The following is a 14,203-nucleotide window of genomic DNA, read 5'->3' as shown; positions in this document are numbered from 1 at the left end:
TGGAGTCTATGCCTTAGAGGGCAGAGATTGGAATTTGCTCTGGTGATAGATAGACTCTGTTTTGGTAGAATTCTGGTGAACCCTTTGTGTTATGCAAATGTAAAATCCAACCAGAAATAAAGTCAGGTAAGCCGAATGCCAGTGCTTCAGTCCAAGTTGTTAACTTTTCTGTTTATGTTAACTTTTCTGTTTATGTTCATTACAGCCATTTCTGTCAAATTCATTTCTGAAATAGTTGTATATTTTAGAGAATGATATCAAGGACACGTTAGTATCCGTTAAAGTTGTCTTCATTTTTCTTCACTTTTACCATTTCCTCTCTAAATCAGAGTTTAGATTTCTCTAGAACTAACGTGCGTTGTGTACACTGTGGAGTTTTCTGTACAATGTTTGAGCAGGTATTCATAGAGACTGTTGTGATGCGTGGGCTAAGGATTGCAAGACGAAAACTTGGGTCAAAGGAAAGAGTGAATAGATTTTGAACTGGTGGAGTGACTTAGGACATACACGTTATAGAAGGCCCTGGACTCACCACTCTCTTGTGTGAAGTTGTTCATAGCTTCTTGGAACGAAGAGTGGGCCCTCTATGAATCGACACCTGCCTACATCTGGAGCCTCTTGTAAGCACACACAAACAGCACACACACACACACATACAGGCACATACATTCACCCTCCCCACCCACCCTGCTCCCTGGTGCTGCCTGGCCATACTGTGTTCTAACTGCCTGTTTATTCTCTCTCTGTATCTACCAGTTCATTCTGAGACGTAAATACTGGATAAGACCTAAAGTGTACCTCTCCCTAGAATTTACATAGTAATAACCCTGATAGTCTGGTTAGGTTGTGGAGTGAAGACTTTGGTGTGGTTTCTAGGGAGGAGAAGGAATTTAAGGGATGAGCCTTGGGGTGTGAGAGAATACTCTTAGCATCCCTGAACTACACCTGTCAGAAGTTGGCTCCATTCCTTACTTTTAAATTCCCAGTGCCAGAAAGTCCCATCACTATTTCCACCAGAGTCCTGTAGAATCTGATTCGAAGTGCTATTTGGAATGTCTTGCAGTCAATAAACATGAGCTTTTATTCACAAGGCCTGGTCTTCCCACCTGCACTGTGTCCTTCAGTCATAGAGACGTGTCTTCTATGACTCTTCCTTCTACGTCCTCTTCCTCTCTATGCACTGATACAGAATTGGCATATTTTGCATGCTGAATTTTTTTTTTACTTATATAAAGAACACGATTCAATTTGAGATGGGACCACTAGTAGGAGGAGGCCTGGGTTTGCCTGGGTGGCCCGTGGGCACAGTTCACAAGGGAAGGGCAGGCAGCATGAGTTATCATGTGTTAAAATAATTAACTGGGAAGGTATTAGGCTGAGATGGCTCCAGCATGTTGGGTTCCTGCCTAAGCAAACTAAACCCAACCCAGAGTGAATGGTCATCGACTAAGAAAACGAAACTTAAGTTTAGCCAATCAGGATTCACCAGCTTGTCTGCAACTAGAGACTTTCCACTTAACCAATGAAATTTTTTCTTCCTCTTGCTTCCTGAACACCTTATGAAAGTTTTTCCGGTGCCCCCTGGGTGGAGCCCTGAATCACTTACAGTTTGGCACCTCATGATTCATGAATCATTCTCTGATCAAATAAACTCCTTAAAATTTTAATATGACCAAGTTTATCTTTCAACACATGCATGAAGACAATCAACTGGTCAGGGAAGATGAAGCAGGGGTCAGGCTGACTGTGAAACCACAGCACGGAAGCTGACCCCAGGGTCAGTGCTGAGCAGAATTCAGGGAGGGAGAGGGGGAGTGTCGGGGTCGCTGAGAAAAGCTGAGGCTCCAGTAGCATCTGTGTTGGCCCAATGTTGATTTGAGGGCCCCAAGATTCAAACATGGGTCCTGCCTGAAATACCTGGATGATTCCTTGGGGCCTCCCGGGAAAAAAAAAAAAAAAAAAAAAAAAAACTCCTTCACAAGTCATTTGCAATCAGGAGCCACCCATCTTCTCATCTGAATTTTCAGCAACTCCTCAGTCTAAGCCCTGGGTCTCGGCCACATTGATGACTCACCATGCCTCAGATGTGCTCGGAGTTCTTCTCCATCATCACACCTTCCTGAGCTGCTTTTTCTGCCTGGGATGCCCACCCCCGCATACTCTGCCTGGAAAACATCTTCTTTTTCTTTGAGGCCCAGATTAAAAGCTCTTTCCTCTGGAAAGCCCTGCCCAGCCCTCCCTGCCAGCTCCACCTCTAGGCTACAATGGTATCGGTCTACCTGGTACCATAGCTTTCCTCATATGGTATCATGAATGTCCAACAAGAACCAAGTAATTGGCCAGATGTGGCAGCTCACATCTGCAATCCCAGCACTTTGGGAGGCTGAGGTGGAAGGATCGCCTGAGCCCAGGAGTTCAAGACCAGTCTGGGCAACATGAGGAGAGCCTGTCTCTACAAAATAATTTTTAAAACTTAGCCAAGCATGGTGGTATATGCCGGTGGTCCCAGCTACTCAAGAGGCTGAGGCAGAGTATGGCTTGAGCCCAAAAGGTCAAGGTTGCAGTGAGCCATGGTTGTGCCACTGTATGACAGCCTGGGTGACAGAGGAAGATGCTGTCTCTAAAAATAAAAGAAGAAGAAGAAGGAGAAGGAGAAGGAGAAAGAAGGATAAGGAGAAGAAGGAGAAAGAGAAGGAGAAGGAGAATCAAGTGTGGTTATCCATTAACTTGTTTAAGATTTTGCATTTACTCAGCCTTTTCTGCGTACCGGCAGCTGTTCTGGCCACAGCTGACACAAAATTGAATAGAACATGCACTGAAAAAGCATGGAGTTCTACCATGTAAACACACAGTTACGCTGGGCTAGCCAGGTGATGAAGTTCCTGGAGCACACACAGAGTGTGGAGAGGCAGCTCAGGGAAAGAATCTAAACGTGCCGGAGCTGGCTGTGTGGCTCCCTTCACACTTAATACTTGGAGGCCTGTACTTTGCCTTCAGAGCCCCACATGACCCATCTCTGCTAGTCATGCTCACTTCCTACTCTTCCCTTGTTCTCCAGGCTCCAGCCCCCACCCCAGCCTTCTACTATTATTTAAACACACCAGCTCCTTTCTGTCTCAGGGCCAACACATTTGCTACCCCTTGGCTTTGATTATTTCTAGTCACAGTTCCTGCCTGTCTGTAGCCTCAGCTCAAATGCTACCTCTTCAAGAAAGTTTAAAAAAAAAAAAAAAAAAGGCAACTCCCCTAACTAACAATCTAATATGTCCATTGGATAGCTGCTGCCCTCACTTTCTAATCACGAAAAGCACCCTTTTTGTTTTCTTCTTTATTTGCTTACTTAGTATTTCTCCTATTCAATTATCAGCTCCAAGGAAGTTTGGTTTTATTCACCATTCTATCCCCAGCTCCTTAAGTGGGATAAAAATTTGCAAAATGGCATTGAGGTCAGCTGCACCAAGTTTAATCTTGAGCTCCAACACAGAGAGCCCATATGACCTTCATTAAGTTATTTTACTTCTCTTAGTCCAGTTTCCTCATCTGTCAAATGGAGTTGAGAGTGCTTGCCTTGGAAAGTCATTCTGAGGATGATGACAGAGTGTTCTTTTTTTTTTTTTTTTTTTTTTTTTTTTTGAGACGGAGTTTCGCTCTTGTTACCCAGGCTGAAGTGGTGCAAAGGCGCGATCTCGGCTCACCACACAACCTCCGCCTCCTGGGTTCAGGCAATTCTCCTGCCTCAGCCTCCTGAGTAGCTGGGATTACAGGCATGCACCACCATGCCCAGCTAATTTTTTTGTATTTTTAGTAGAGACGGGGTTTCACCATGTTGACCAGGATGGTCTCGATATCTTGACCTCGTGATCCACCCGCCTCGGCCTCCCAAAGTGCTGGGATTACAGGCTTGAGCCACCACTCCCGGCCGACAGAGTGTTCTTAAAAGTGCTGCCCCATGGTTGGAACTCAGGACATGCTAGGTGAATGCTGAGTAGTTACACACCAGAGGGAGAGCACCAGTAGCCCATGCCTTCTCTTAGTCCTGATACTACGGGTTCTCTGCTCTAGCTTAGACCCAACCAAATATTCTCCATGGAACAGCGAAGTGTGGGCTCTGAGGATGAGTATGAATTCCAATTGCAAACTCTCAGCTGTAATCCAGCCCTGTACTCCCGGCTATACCAAGTCACCTCTACTTAGAGGCTCCACTGCAACCTTAAACTCAATACATCCAGGACATATACATGCCCGTCCCTTACTACTCCTTGCTTTGCACACTCAAAGCAACCAGCAGATAACCCAACAGTCAACCACAGAATTGGCGATTCACTGTGAAGTATCTGGTAGAAAATCACAAGACTTGAGTTAGAACTTACATCGTAAGCAGCCCAAGGCTTTGTCCCTGCACAGAGGACACTGAGTTCTTCCCGGGGCTTCTTGGTTGTTTCTAGAGGCTCCATAGCAGATGGACTGGAGGAGAAGCTGTGGGTAGCTTTCTAAGAATTCAACAGGTCTCTTGCCTCAAACACTGCACATGGGGTCAAATGAGGCTCTGTAGTAGTTTTCTATGGCTACTATAACAAATTGCCACAAACTGAGTGGTTTACATAACAGAAGTTTATTATTTTACAGTTGTGGAGATCAGAAGTCTGAAATGGTTGTGACTGGGCTGAAATCCAGGTGTCGGCAGAGCTGTGCTCCTTCTGGAGCCCCTAGAGGAGAGTCTGTTCCCTTGGCTTTTCCAGTTTCTAAAAACACCTGCATTTGTTGGCTCAAGGCCCCTGACTCCATCCTCAAAATTAAAGGCATGGTTTCTTCCAGTGTCTGAATCTCCCCTCCTGCTTCCTTCACACAAAGACCCATGTGAGTATACTAAGCCCACCTGGATAACCCAGGATGGTCTCCTCATCTCAAGGTCCTTCACATAATCACATTTGAAAGCCCCTTTGGCCATGTATGGTAACATACACACAGATCTTAAGATTACAGTGTGGACGTCTTCAGGGGGACATTATTCTGCCTACCATAGACCCTGAACAGGATGAGCTTGGTTTGGGTGCACCCGGCTGAAACGCAGCCTCCTGTCTTCCTATCGGCTCTGTTCAAAGTAGAACTCAGTACGGGCCGAGGGCGCACTCTCCTTGGTGAGCTGTACTGGCTGCTGGGACTCTGCTGGGGCACAGAGGAACCAGCCAGGCCAGGCAGCAGCCTCAAGCCTGAAGGCGGAGCCTGAGCTGCTCTGGAAGAAAGTGAAGCGTGTGGCCTCTTCACCACCTTTGTACAGTTCCTCAATGTTCACATCCTGTGGGGAGAAGGTGGATGACCGCAGAATGAGGGTGCTGATGGAGGTGTTAGCCCTGGAGGCCTCTGAGGCTTAGCCAAAGAAGGACCTGACAGGGTCAGTTTTTACCGAAGGGACTGCCTTCTGCAGATTCTAGAGGGCAAGGGTGTTGGCGCTAGGTACAGAAGAAGACGGTGGAAACCTAAGGGAGGAGGACACATGGATAGGCATAAAGATGCCAGAGCATCCCAGCGGCAGGCCAGGTCTGCAGTGTCCCCCAGAATGGGGAGGGGCCTCTTACCTCCAGCTGTAGGGAAGGCTCGTCTCCTGTCTCCACACATGCCAGGCAGCGGCTCCCTCCCTGGATCCCCAGGAAGATGGGGACCTTGGTGCGGTCCAGGCCTCTGTTAGGAAGTATGCAGATCTTCTCTGAGAGGGAAGAGAGAGAAGAGTCAAGAGGTGAGGGAACCGCATGCAGGTTCCTGGCAGGTAAAGGCTCAGGCAGGAAGGAACTGGGCATGGGCAGCCCTGGCCTGGCCCTGCCTGCAGACTGCAGGGTGAGCCAGGACTTCTGCAGGGATCTTGCCCCTCACTACGAGAGACCACAGCTGCTCTCTGCCCCTTCACACTGGCACTGCAGGCAGCTGCTGACCTTCTGCTGGGGAGGAAAGGGAAGAAAAGGGAGGGCCTATGGCAGACGGAACATGGGATGGAGGCCCCAGAAGCTCACCTGCACAGCAGTTGTCTGCAACGGGATCTCCCACCAGGAGCTGGCTGTCTCTCGTATATAGAACCTTCTGGTCTGCATGTTTAATTCTGAAACAGTATGACAGAGCTGATGGCCCACTCCTTTTATGCACCACTGGCCCCCAAGCCCTTCCACCTCCGTGATCTGAATCACCACCTGGAGCATTTGGGGTATTTTTCTCTCCTTCACAGGTGGGCAGAGGGGAACAATCACTCCCAAGAGCAGGCAAAGACCGGCTGAGCCGCAAAGACCAGCTGAGCCTTAAAGCAGGGAAGGTCTCCCATGTTCGTGCTTTTCAGAGGCTGTGCTTCCTGCCTTCTCGTGGCTTGGGGTGACCTTCAGAGGAGAATAGAGAGCCAATGCCCTTCAATAGAGGGGTAAAAAGAATGTTTCTGGCTTCCTGAGAAATTTCTTAGTGAGGCTCAGATGACTTTGGGATACAGTGAACCTTATCTTAGATTTTTTGGGCCTGACCTAATTGTTTATAAATGTTTATTCTCCTTAGTACAGAGATTAATTGAGTGTATATTGAAGTGTGATTTGCTTTTCAGATATTTTAAAGACATTAAAGTCATGCAGGTTATAGGCTCAGTCACCTGGCTGGTTTCAAAGATGCCTGTCAGCCACTGTCAGGAGCTGGAGAGTTGTCACTAACCTTACAGGGCAGAACCTCTGGACCAATGCCACCACCTCCAGGAGATTTTTCTATCTCAATAACAGCTAATGATAATACCCTTAGCTAATGACTGTACGTGTTTACAGCAGGTTCACTTGTACAATAAAAATTAAGTTCCAAAAAGATCCTGGGCTTGCTAACTGGCATTTTCCCCCGACCTTGACAACCTGGGTGTGACAACTCACCTGCTAGCAGCAGCATCCTATGGAGACCAACCCCAGATTAGACGCCCTGAAGTGCTGACATCTGTTTTGTCATTTGTGTGCTTCCTGTGTATGTGTCTTGCTTCTCAGCCACGCTGTCACCTCCTTGAGACCAGGACTGCCCCTGACCCACCTTGCCCAGGACGTTACAGGGCCCAAGAGAGAAGCAGAGGAAATGTATCCCAGAGGTCAGTCTTATTTTATTTTTCTCATGCCTTACCCCCTTCCTGAAAGGAGCTTATGACAAAGCATAGGCAACAAAGTAGTAAAATATAAGGACGGATGCAAATCTCAAATGAGATGAAATGCAAATATGTGCTAGAAGCCCAAACTTGGAATAAAGGCCACAGGGACTTGGATTGAGATTCTTTTGAATCTCTATGCTGTCACTGAGATATAAAACTGTTTCTGAGATTTCAGAGAGGTAGATGGAGTGGCACAGAGGATATGGAGTCTGATTCCTGGCTGTGCCTTTTGGAAGTTGTGTGACATGGGGGAAGTTATTTAACCTCTTTGAGCCTCAGTTTCCAGATCTACAAAACAGGGTTAGTAACACTCCCCTTACAGACTTTTCGGGAAAGAGGTGAGGCAGTAGATTGGCTGACATCTTACAGACACTCAGGAAAGAGCTGTTACTACTGTGGTGGTGATGAAGCGTAATTACGGGGCACTTGCAATTTCTAAGGTGAGAATAAGCCTCATTCTCTGGCTCAGCATTCCTTTCCTCTTCCCATGTGATTCCCAGACCTCCTGGTTGGGAAAGCAGGGACATGCCAGGACAACTTACGTGTAGTATCGTGCCATGGGGAGGGAACACATTCGTGCAATCAGTGGTGTCTGGTCCTCGCTGATGGGGAGGAGAGAAGGGCAGTTAGAGAAGGAGGCTGGGTGGAGCCAGGGGCAGACATGCTGGGGCTCAGAACCACTCAGCCACAGGCTGCACAGGTTCCCCAGACCATTCATTTATAATTGGCCTGCCAGAATCCACCAAGGTCTCCCCAGCCCAGCAGGCTCCAGGCAGCTCTGCCTCTCCTTGACGGGCCATCCAGGAGCAAGTCCAGCCAGCAGGAGTGTGAGCCTTGGCTGTGTGTGCTTGTTCTGAGAAACCGGAAAACAGATTCCCCCAAATAGCTGAGCCACAACACTTCCCAGTCCTGAGAGTGGGGTGGAGTGTGCGTTGCTTCCCTCATAGTGGGAGGATAAGCCCAGTTCAAACCCAGTCCCACTGCCCTGTTGGCCAACGGGGCGCCACACTCCCGCTCCCATAACTAGCCATGGGTTAGTTAGCTAGAGCCCAGAGTGAAGGAAGAGAGCACAACTAGAAGGGGTCGACAACAGCAGTGAGGCTGTCAGGGTCTCCCCAGAGAGTTGGAAAGCATCATTCCTAGCGACTAGAGGTGCTTGTCCAAGACTGCTGAAGACAGCTCATTCTGTTCCAGGTGGAAAATGGCGCTTGTGTTTTTGAGGGCGAACAATCTAAAGTGAAGATAGTTGCCTTGTATGAATGTCAGGTCACATAGTTTCACATGACTCTGCTCCGTCCCTGTGTGCTATCCTGTCCTAGAGCTCTTCCCTAAAGTGATCACCCTCAGGAAGTAACGCAAGTATGACTAGGGCTAAGGTTTACCAAGTTGGTCTGATTGTCACCAAGTAAGAAGGGACAAGAGAAGAAAAAATATAAGAAAGCAGAAAATGAGAGGAGAAGAGAAAGGAAGAAGGCCGGTGGAGGAAATCAATAGGGCTCAGGGAGGAATAGAGTGATGCTGGGGACCCTGGGGAGGCAGGTGGGTGCTGAGGGCACAGCTTCCAACCACCTCAGCCCTCAAGTTCCAGAAACAGGGCCGTAACCAATGCTGCTTTTAGTACTGGGTCTGCCACTGTCACTTTGGACAAGTCATTTTCTGTCCCTGGGCCTTGGGGTGTGACTTTGAGTCTTAAGAGTGCAGGATAAGAGGGACAGACAAGTGCAAATGTTGTTGCTGTGAATCCAGGTCTTAAAGCATTCTGTATGCTTTGTGATTGCATGTATTGCCCTTACTCTTAGGAAAAATAATGGATTGCCCAAATGTTTAGTTAAAAAATGTTCACTGCATAAATTTTTACAATAGCGAGAAGTTAAAGAAATCTACATTTTCAATAATAATAGGTACTTGGCTAAGAAATTATGGCAAAATTCAATAAGTAAGGACATACATGTTTGTTGAAGATGATACTGTAGAAGTCTGTTTTATGAGACAAAAATTTTTCAAAATGTATTAAGTGAAAAATGCAGATTATAAATCAAGTGTACATTATAATTCCACTGAAATCCACACATATAGAAAGACACACACAGGAACATTCCCCGTGTTGTTGCACCATTTATATATGGCTTTATGAGTAATTTTTTAAACATCTCAACATTTTTCCTATGATGAACATAAATTTCCTTTTAGTATCAGGTAAGTTTCAACATTTTTAAAATCAAGCTTCAGTGAAACCCATTGGCTCCTAAATGTGCCTGCCCATCCACATCACCTGGGGTACTCTGTATAATTACTATTTCCTGGGCTGAAGGTTCTAATGCAGTAGGACTTGGAATGATTCCAGCAATCAGCCAGACTGCTTGGGAACTGGTGTACTTTCCGCCTTCACACATTAATATGTAAACCCTCTGCAGGTCTTGTTAAAATATAGATTCTGATTTTCCAGGCCTGAGACTACATTTCAAATATGCAGCCAGGTGATGTCAATGCTGCTGGTTCCTCCCGGCCAGCACTTTGAGTCCTAAAGGACTAGACAATCCCCTGGCACAGATAATTCAACAGCGTCATGGCCTCAGTGAAAGCCCACTTGATGGTAGGCTCCCCTTAGTCAAACCACTGGGGTTCTTTTGATTGTGGCAGCAGGACAGTGGGCAGTGTGGTAGTTGTGCCCAGATCTAGGTAGGGCACAGACCTTGTGCCCAGACCAAGTGGAGGACCCTAGGTGAAGCTGGACAGCAAGCTGATGCCCCCCCACTCTTGGTCGGTGTGAGCTCAAAGAGCTGGAAGAAATTCAGTGCTGGAAGAAATTCAGTGCTGGTCCACTCCAGCTGGACCCATTGGCCCTAGAAATCTCCCATTCTGGCACACCCAAAATTTACAGTGCCTCTCCTAAAGGCTCCCCTACTAGGTTCCCTCTGCCTGGCCTCTGTTGGATTGTGACAGAGTGAGTAGGAATAGGAAGCTAGCATCTGCTCCATCAGAGAGCCTGGGGTCTTGGTGCTAAGCCTCTGCTGTGTGCTGAGCCCCTCCCAATGTGCCGCACGCCTCATCCCAAAGCTTCCCCTCCCTATTGTCCTAAAATGGCTTTTCACTGGACTTCGGTCTATATCCCTCTTTTCCTCTCATTTCTCCCTGGGCACAGCATCTGGCTCTCAGACCTCCTCAATTCACCTATCCCGGCTCAAATACCCCCACCAGCTAAACCTGGGCTTTCCTCATGTTCTTTTGCACAGCACCCTGTCCTATCCTCTCCTCATTCTCCTGCATAGGATCTATGTGGGATGGTCTCTCCAAGACCAATATTTACTTCTGTGGAGCCAGATGCAAAGATTCTTTTGATTGCCTTGATATTTGGTCACTGCCTCCTTGGAATCCTTGACATTGACTGACTCCCTTCCTACCTCTTTCAACCCTTGTAGATTTTACCTCCTTCTGGGGCTGTCCCTTAGGCTAACAAGGTGTTAAGCACTTCTATTTCATATCATACGAAGCTGCAATTCATTGACTTCTATGGCTGCAATGATCATGTTGGGCTACTGTCTCCCAAATGCAGACTGCACATCCCACTTAACCTCCTGCAGCCTACAGTACAGCCCACTTTGGACATCCTGCTGATATCCAACCAAATATATTTAAGGTTAAGCAATTATCTTCTCCCCACCCCCGACCACCCACTCATTCCTCCTAATTTCATTTCTCTTGTTGCCATAATATTCCTCTCACCAGTGATATTCAAAACCTAAGACTCATTGACAATATCCCCCAGTTCTCCCGACTCTGTATCTAACTTGTCAAGTCCCTATAGATTATTTCTTTAAAATATAACTTTGTGTTCTTAATCTCCATTACTACTGTGCTTGTGTTCCCAGTTTTTCTACTTTTCATTCAACCCAACCTATGTGAGGAATCTGGACCCACATTCTTTTTTTTTTTTTTTTCTTTTTTTTTTTTTTGATTTTTCCTTTTTTATTTTGTTTTGTTTATTTTTATTTCTTTTTTATTTTTGGACCCACATTCTAAAGACTTCTTTCACCACAACCCTGCCCAGGTCTGGAATCTAGTGACTGGCTGTTTTGCCACTATCTGGAGGTGATTATCTTGTGTGATAGAGTCTCACTTCTCCACGGACACTAAACAACATGATTTCTTTCTTATCTTCTCAATGGACATACTCACAGGTGTTCCATTGTTCTCTCTGCCTCAAAAGTCATCCCTCCTCACTGCCATCGATTCAGATCTTTCTATATTAAGATCATTGGAGATGGTATCAGTATAGATGTGTTCAATATCTAGTTCTATCAAATTAATTATCAGTGCAGAATTACAGCTCAGACATACAGGGTTATGTCTTTTAACCTCCAACCCTCAGTTTCAGCATCTATAAATTCATTGGATTAGAATGTGGTTAGGAAGGTTCTTTCTAGGCCAAACTATCTATAATTCCATGACTCAGTTTAAAGAATCTTTCCCTTACTATTGTAACTCTACTCTGAACTCCTATTAAATTTTACTGCATTATTTATTGTTGTACATAAAGATACTTGTTTCCCTTATAAAACTTAATAAGATCCTGAGGTCATGAAGATGGCTGACAGCTCGCTTGAAGCTCTCTCCAACCACTCTAATAGAAATACCCTGGTCCTTATGGCCAGGACACGGAAACACACACAGCAGACTTTGAATGGAAAGGCGGAGTCCTAGACCTAGCTCTGCTACCGGTTTATGTTGCCACCTTTTATCCCTGGGCCTTCAATTATCATCATTGGAAGGAAAGGTTGAGCAAGGTGTCTTTCAAAACTGTTTTAAGTTTCACAATAAAGTTTTATGCGGAATTCTAATGATTGTAAAATGGATAAAGGGCACCTGCTTTGTGGACACAGGAAGTAATGGTGACTTTGGAACCCTGCTGGTATTTCTCTTGCCTACAAAGAAGACACCGAGGAGCTCCTAAGGAGATAAAAAAAAACTCTTAAGCTTCCACCAAACACAGTTTGAATATCACTGGCCTAGATGATTTTTTTTTTAATTACTTTCTAAAGTCTGTGATGCTAAGTATTTAAAAATCTTGATTTGGCCGGGTGCAGTGGCTCAAGCCTGTAATCCCAGCACTTTGGGAGGCCAAGGTGGGTGGATCACGAGGCCAAGAGATCGAGACCATCCTGGTCAACATGGTGAAACCCCGTCTCTACTAAAAATACAAAAAAAATAACTGGGCATGGTGGCGCGTGCCTGTAATCCCAGCTACTCAGGAGGCTGAGGCAGGAGAATTGCCTGAACCCAGGAGGCGGAGGTTGCAGTGAGCCGAGATCGCGCCATTGCACTCCAGCCTGGGTAACAAGAGCGAAACTCCGTCTAAAAAAAAAAAAAATCTTGATTTGACTTAACCTATTCCTTCTCCTCAAATTTCTTTATGTGCTCCTAAATGTTTTTGGTGTCCCACCATGTTCTATGAGGGGAATATCTTGTTACCCAGACAGCTTGCCAGGAGGAGTGAAGGGATAGAGGGCATATCAGAGATACTGACAGGATAGAGCAGAAAAGAGAGAGAGAGAGAGAATACTGCCTGTCCATCACTGACCTGCCGATCCTGGGTGCCTGGAACCCTGATCCCTGGAGACTCCAACTGATTTCTTCAGGGCATTGCCCTGTGTTTATACTGTCTGGTCAGGGTGGGAAGCCTGCAGCAATCTCTATAATTGGTTGCAGGACATGAAGGAAGAAGAGCCTGGAGATTTCACAATGTCTTTGATACAGTAATAAGAAGGTGGGAACATTAATGAGTATTTGTTGAAGGGGGAGAGAGTCATCCATAAAGCCTTTGCAGAAACAAGGTTCAGGGCCCCTGCTCTGTAGCTACTGTCATTTACTATGTTATTAATGGTTTTGAAGCCAGATAAACAGTGTTAGGGTCAGACATCTTTGGTGCCCCGTGGGGCTCTGTCCTAGGCTTAAAGAGGTCGTGAATGCAAGAGAGAGTATGTCTGGCAAGCCCAAGGACAGAGCGAACTCTGATGCCTGCATCCAGCGTGGGGCCAGACAGCCAGAGTAAGAGAAGGGGATAATAGCACTGTTGAGTGTGGCTCTGTTTGGAAAGATGAGAAAGGAGTCTCTGCTTTTCAGTGGGTTTAATTAGTTGTCACCAGTTTGATGAGACAGAACATCTACGAGAATCCAGCTGCAAAGATATTGACCTCAGATTCACCCTGGGACTGAGCAGACATCATGTGCCATGGACTACTAGGAAATATGACAGTGTGAGCAGAGCAGAGGAATGAACACTCAGGTCTCTAAATGACATTACTTTACTCAGTCTATCCATCCATCCACCCACCCATCCACCCATCTGCCCATCTGTCTGCCTATCTGTCCATTCTTCCATCTATTCACCATCCATACATTCATACATCCACCTATCTGCCCATCCATTCATCCATCCATCCACCCTTCTGTCCCCGCTTCGATCTGTCCATTCATCCATCCATCTATAACAAGGGTGGAGAAGCTTAGGTGTAATGTTCTCTGGAAACTAACAACCTTGCTGTAATTCTCCCTCTTGGGTCACTTGCAAAGTTCCACCAAAGGCTTCTTGAGGAAATGGGATGGGTAGGTCTAAGACTCAGATGCCTACAGGATGAGAAAGGAGAAAAGATGGGCAGAAATGGGACCAGATTTCTGCTAAGGCCAGTGATCATTCTTCTTCTACTCTCCCAATCTCTCCCCCTTTTGTGGGAAGGGTTAAAGCATGAGTTATTATGTCAGGCAACCAATGAGTGTTTACCCAGCATTTACACTGATGTGTGACAAAGACATTCAATACACAGTCCCTGTTGTTAAGTAGTTTTTTTTTTTTTTTTAATTGCATTTTAGGTTTTGGGGTACATGTGATGAACATGCAAGATTGTTGCATAGGTACACACATGGCAGTGTGCTTTGCTGCCTTCCATCCCCTCACCTGTATCTGTCATTTCTCCCCATGCTATCTCTTCCCACCTCCCCACCCCTCGCCCCTCCCCCATTTCCCCCCAACAGACCCCAGTGTATAGTGCTCCCCTCCCT

General features: G+C 46.3%; 1 protein-coding gene across 1 annotated transcript; it reads right to left on the bottom strand.

Moving 5' to 3' along the window:
* Window positions 1-4,596: 4,596 nt before the first annotated feature.
* IL1F10 (interleukin 1 family member 10) lies at window positions 4,597-12,772 on the bottom strand. The gene is made up of 5 exons (XM_003942508.2): window positions 12,726-12,772; window positions 7,690-7,749; window positions 6,006-6,091; window positions 5,577-5,704; window positions 4,597-5,296 (listed from the first exon to the last, which is right to left on the bottom strand). Exons 2-5 carry the CDS (start codon window positions 7,719-7,721, stop codon window positions 5,084-5,086), a joined length of 459 nt encoding a protein of 152 aa, XP_003942557.1. The 5' UTR covers window positions 7,722-7,749; window positions 12,726-12,772; the 3' UTR covers window positions 4,597-5,083.
* Between the last annotated feature and the right edge of the window lie 1,431 nt (window positions 12,773-14,203).

This window comes from Saimiri boliviensis, chromosome 1 (assembly GCF_048565385.1).
Source record: "Saimiri boliviensis isolate mSaiBol1 chromosome 1, mSaiBol1.pri, whole genome shotgun sequence".
In the NCBI taxonomy this organism is placed as follows: Eukaryota; Metazoa; Chordata; class Mammalia; order Primates; family Cebidae; genus Saimiri; species Saimiri boliviensis.
Note: the sequence above shows the minus strand (reverse complement) of the source record. Positions and strands in the feature narration are given on the sequence as shown.

What these genes read in the sequence shown, in the direction of transcription:
- IL1F10 (XM_003942508.2), bottom strand. Translation starts at nt 7,721, where the DNA reads ATGTGTTCCCTCCCCATGGCACGATACTACAC. An exon ending in CCCATGGCACGATACTACAC is followed by an intron (nt 6,092 to 7,689) that starts GTAAGTTGTCCT and finishes ATACTGTTTCAG; the next exon opens with AATTAAACATGCAGACCAGA. An exon ending in AGCCTTCCCTACAGCTGGAG is followed by an intron (nt 5,297 to 5,576) that starts GTAAGAGGCCCC and finishes TTCTCCCCACAG; the next exon opens with GATGTGAACATTGAGGAACT.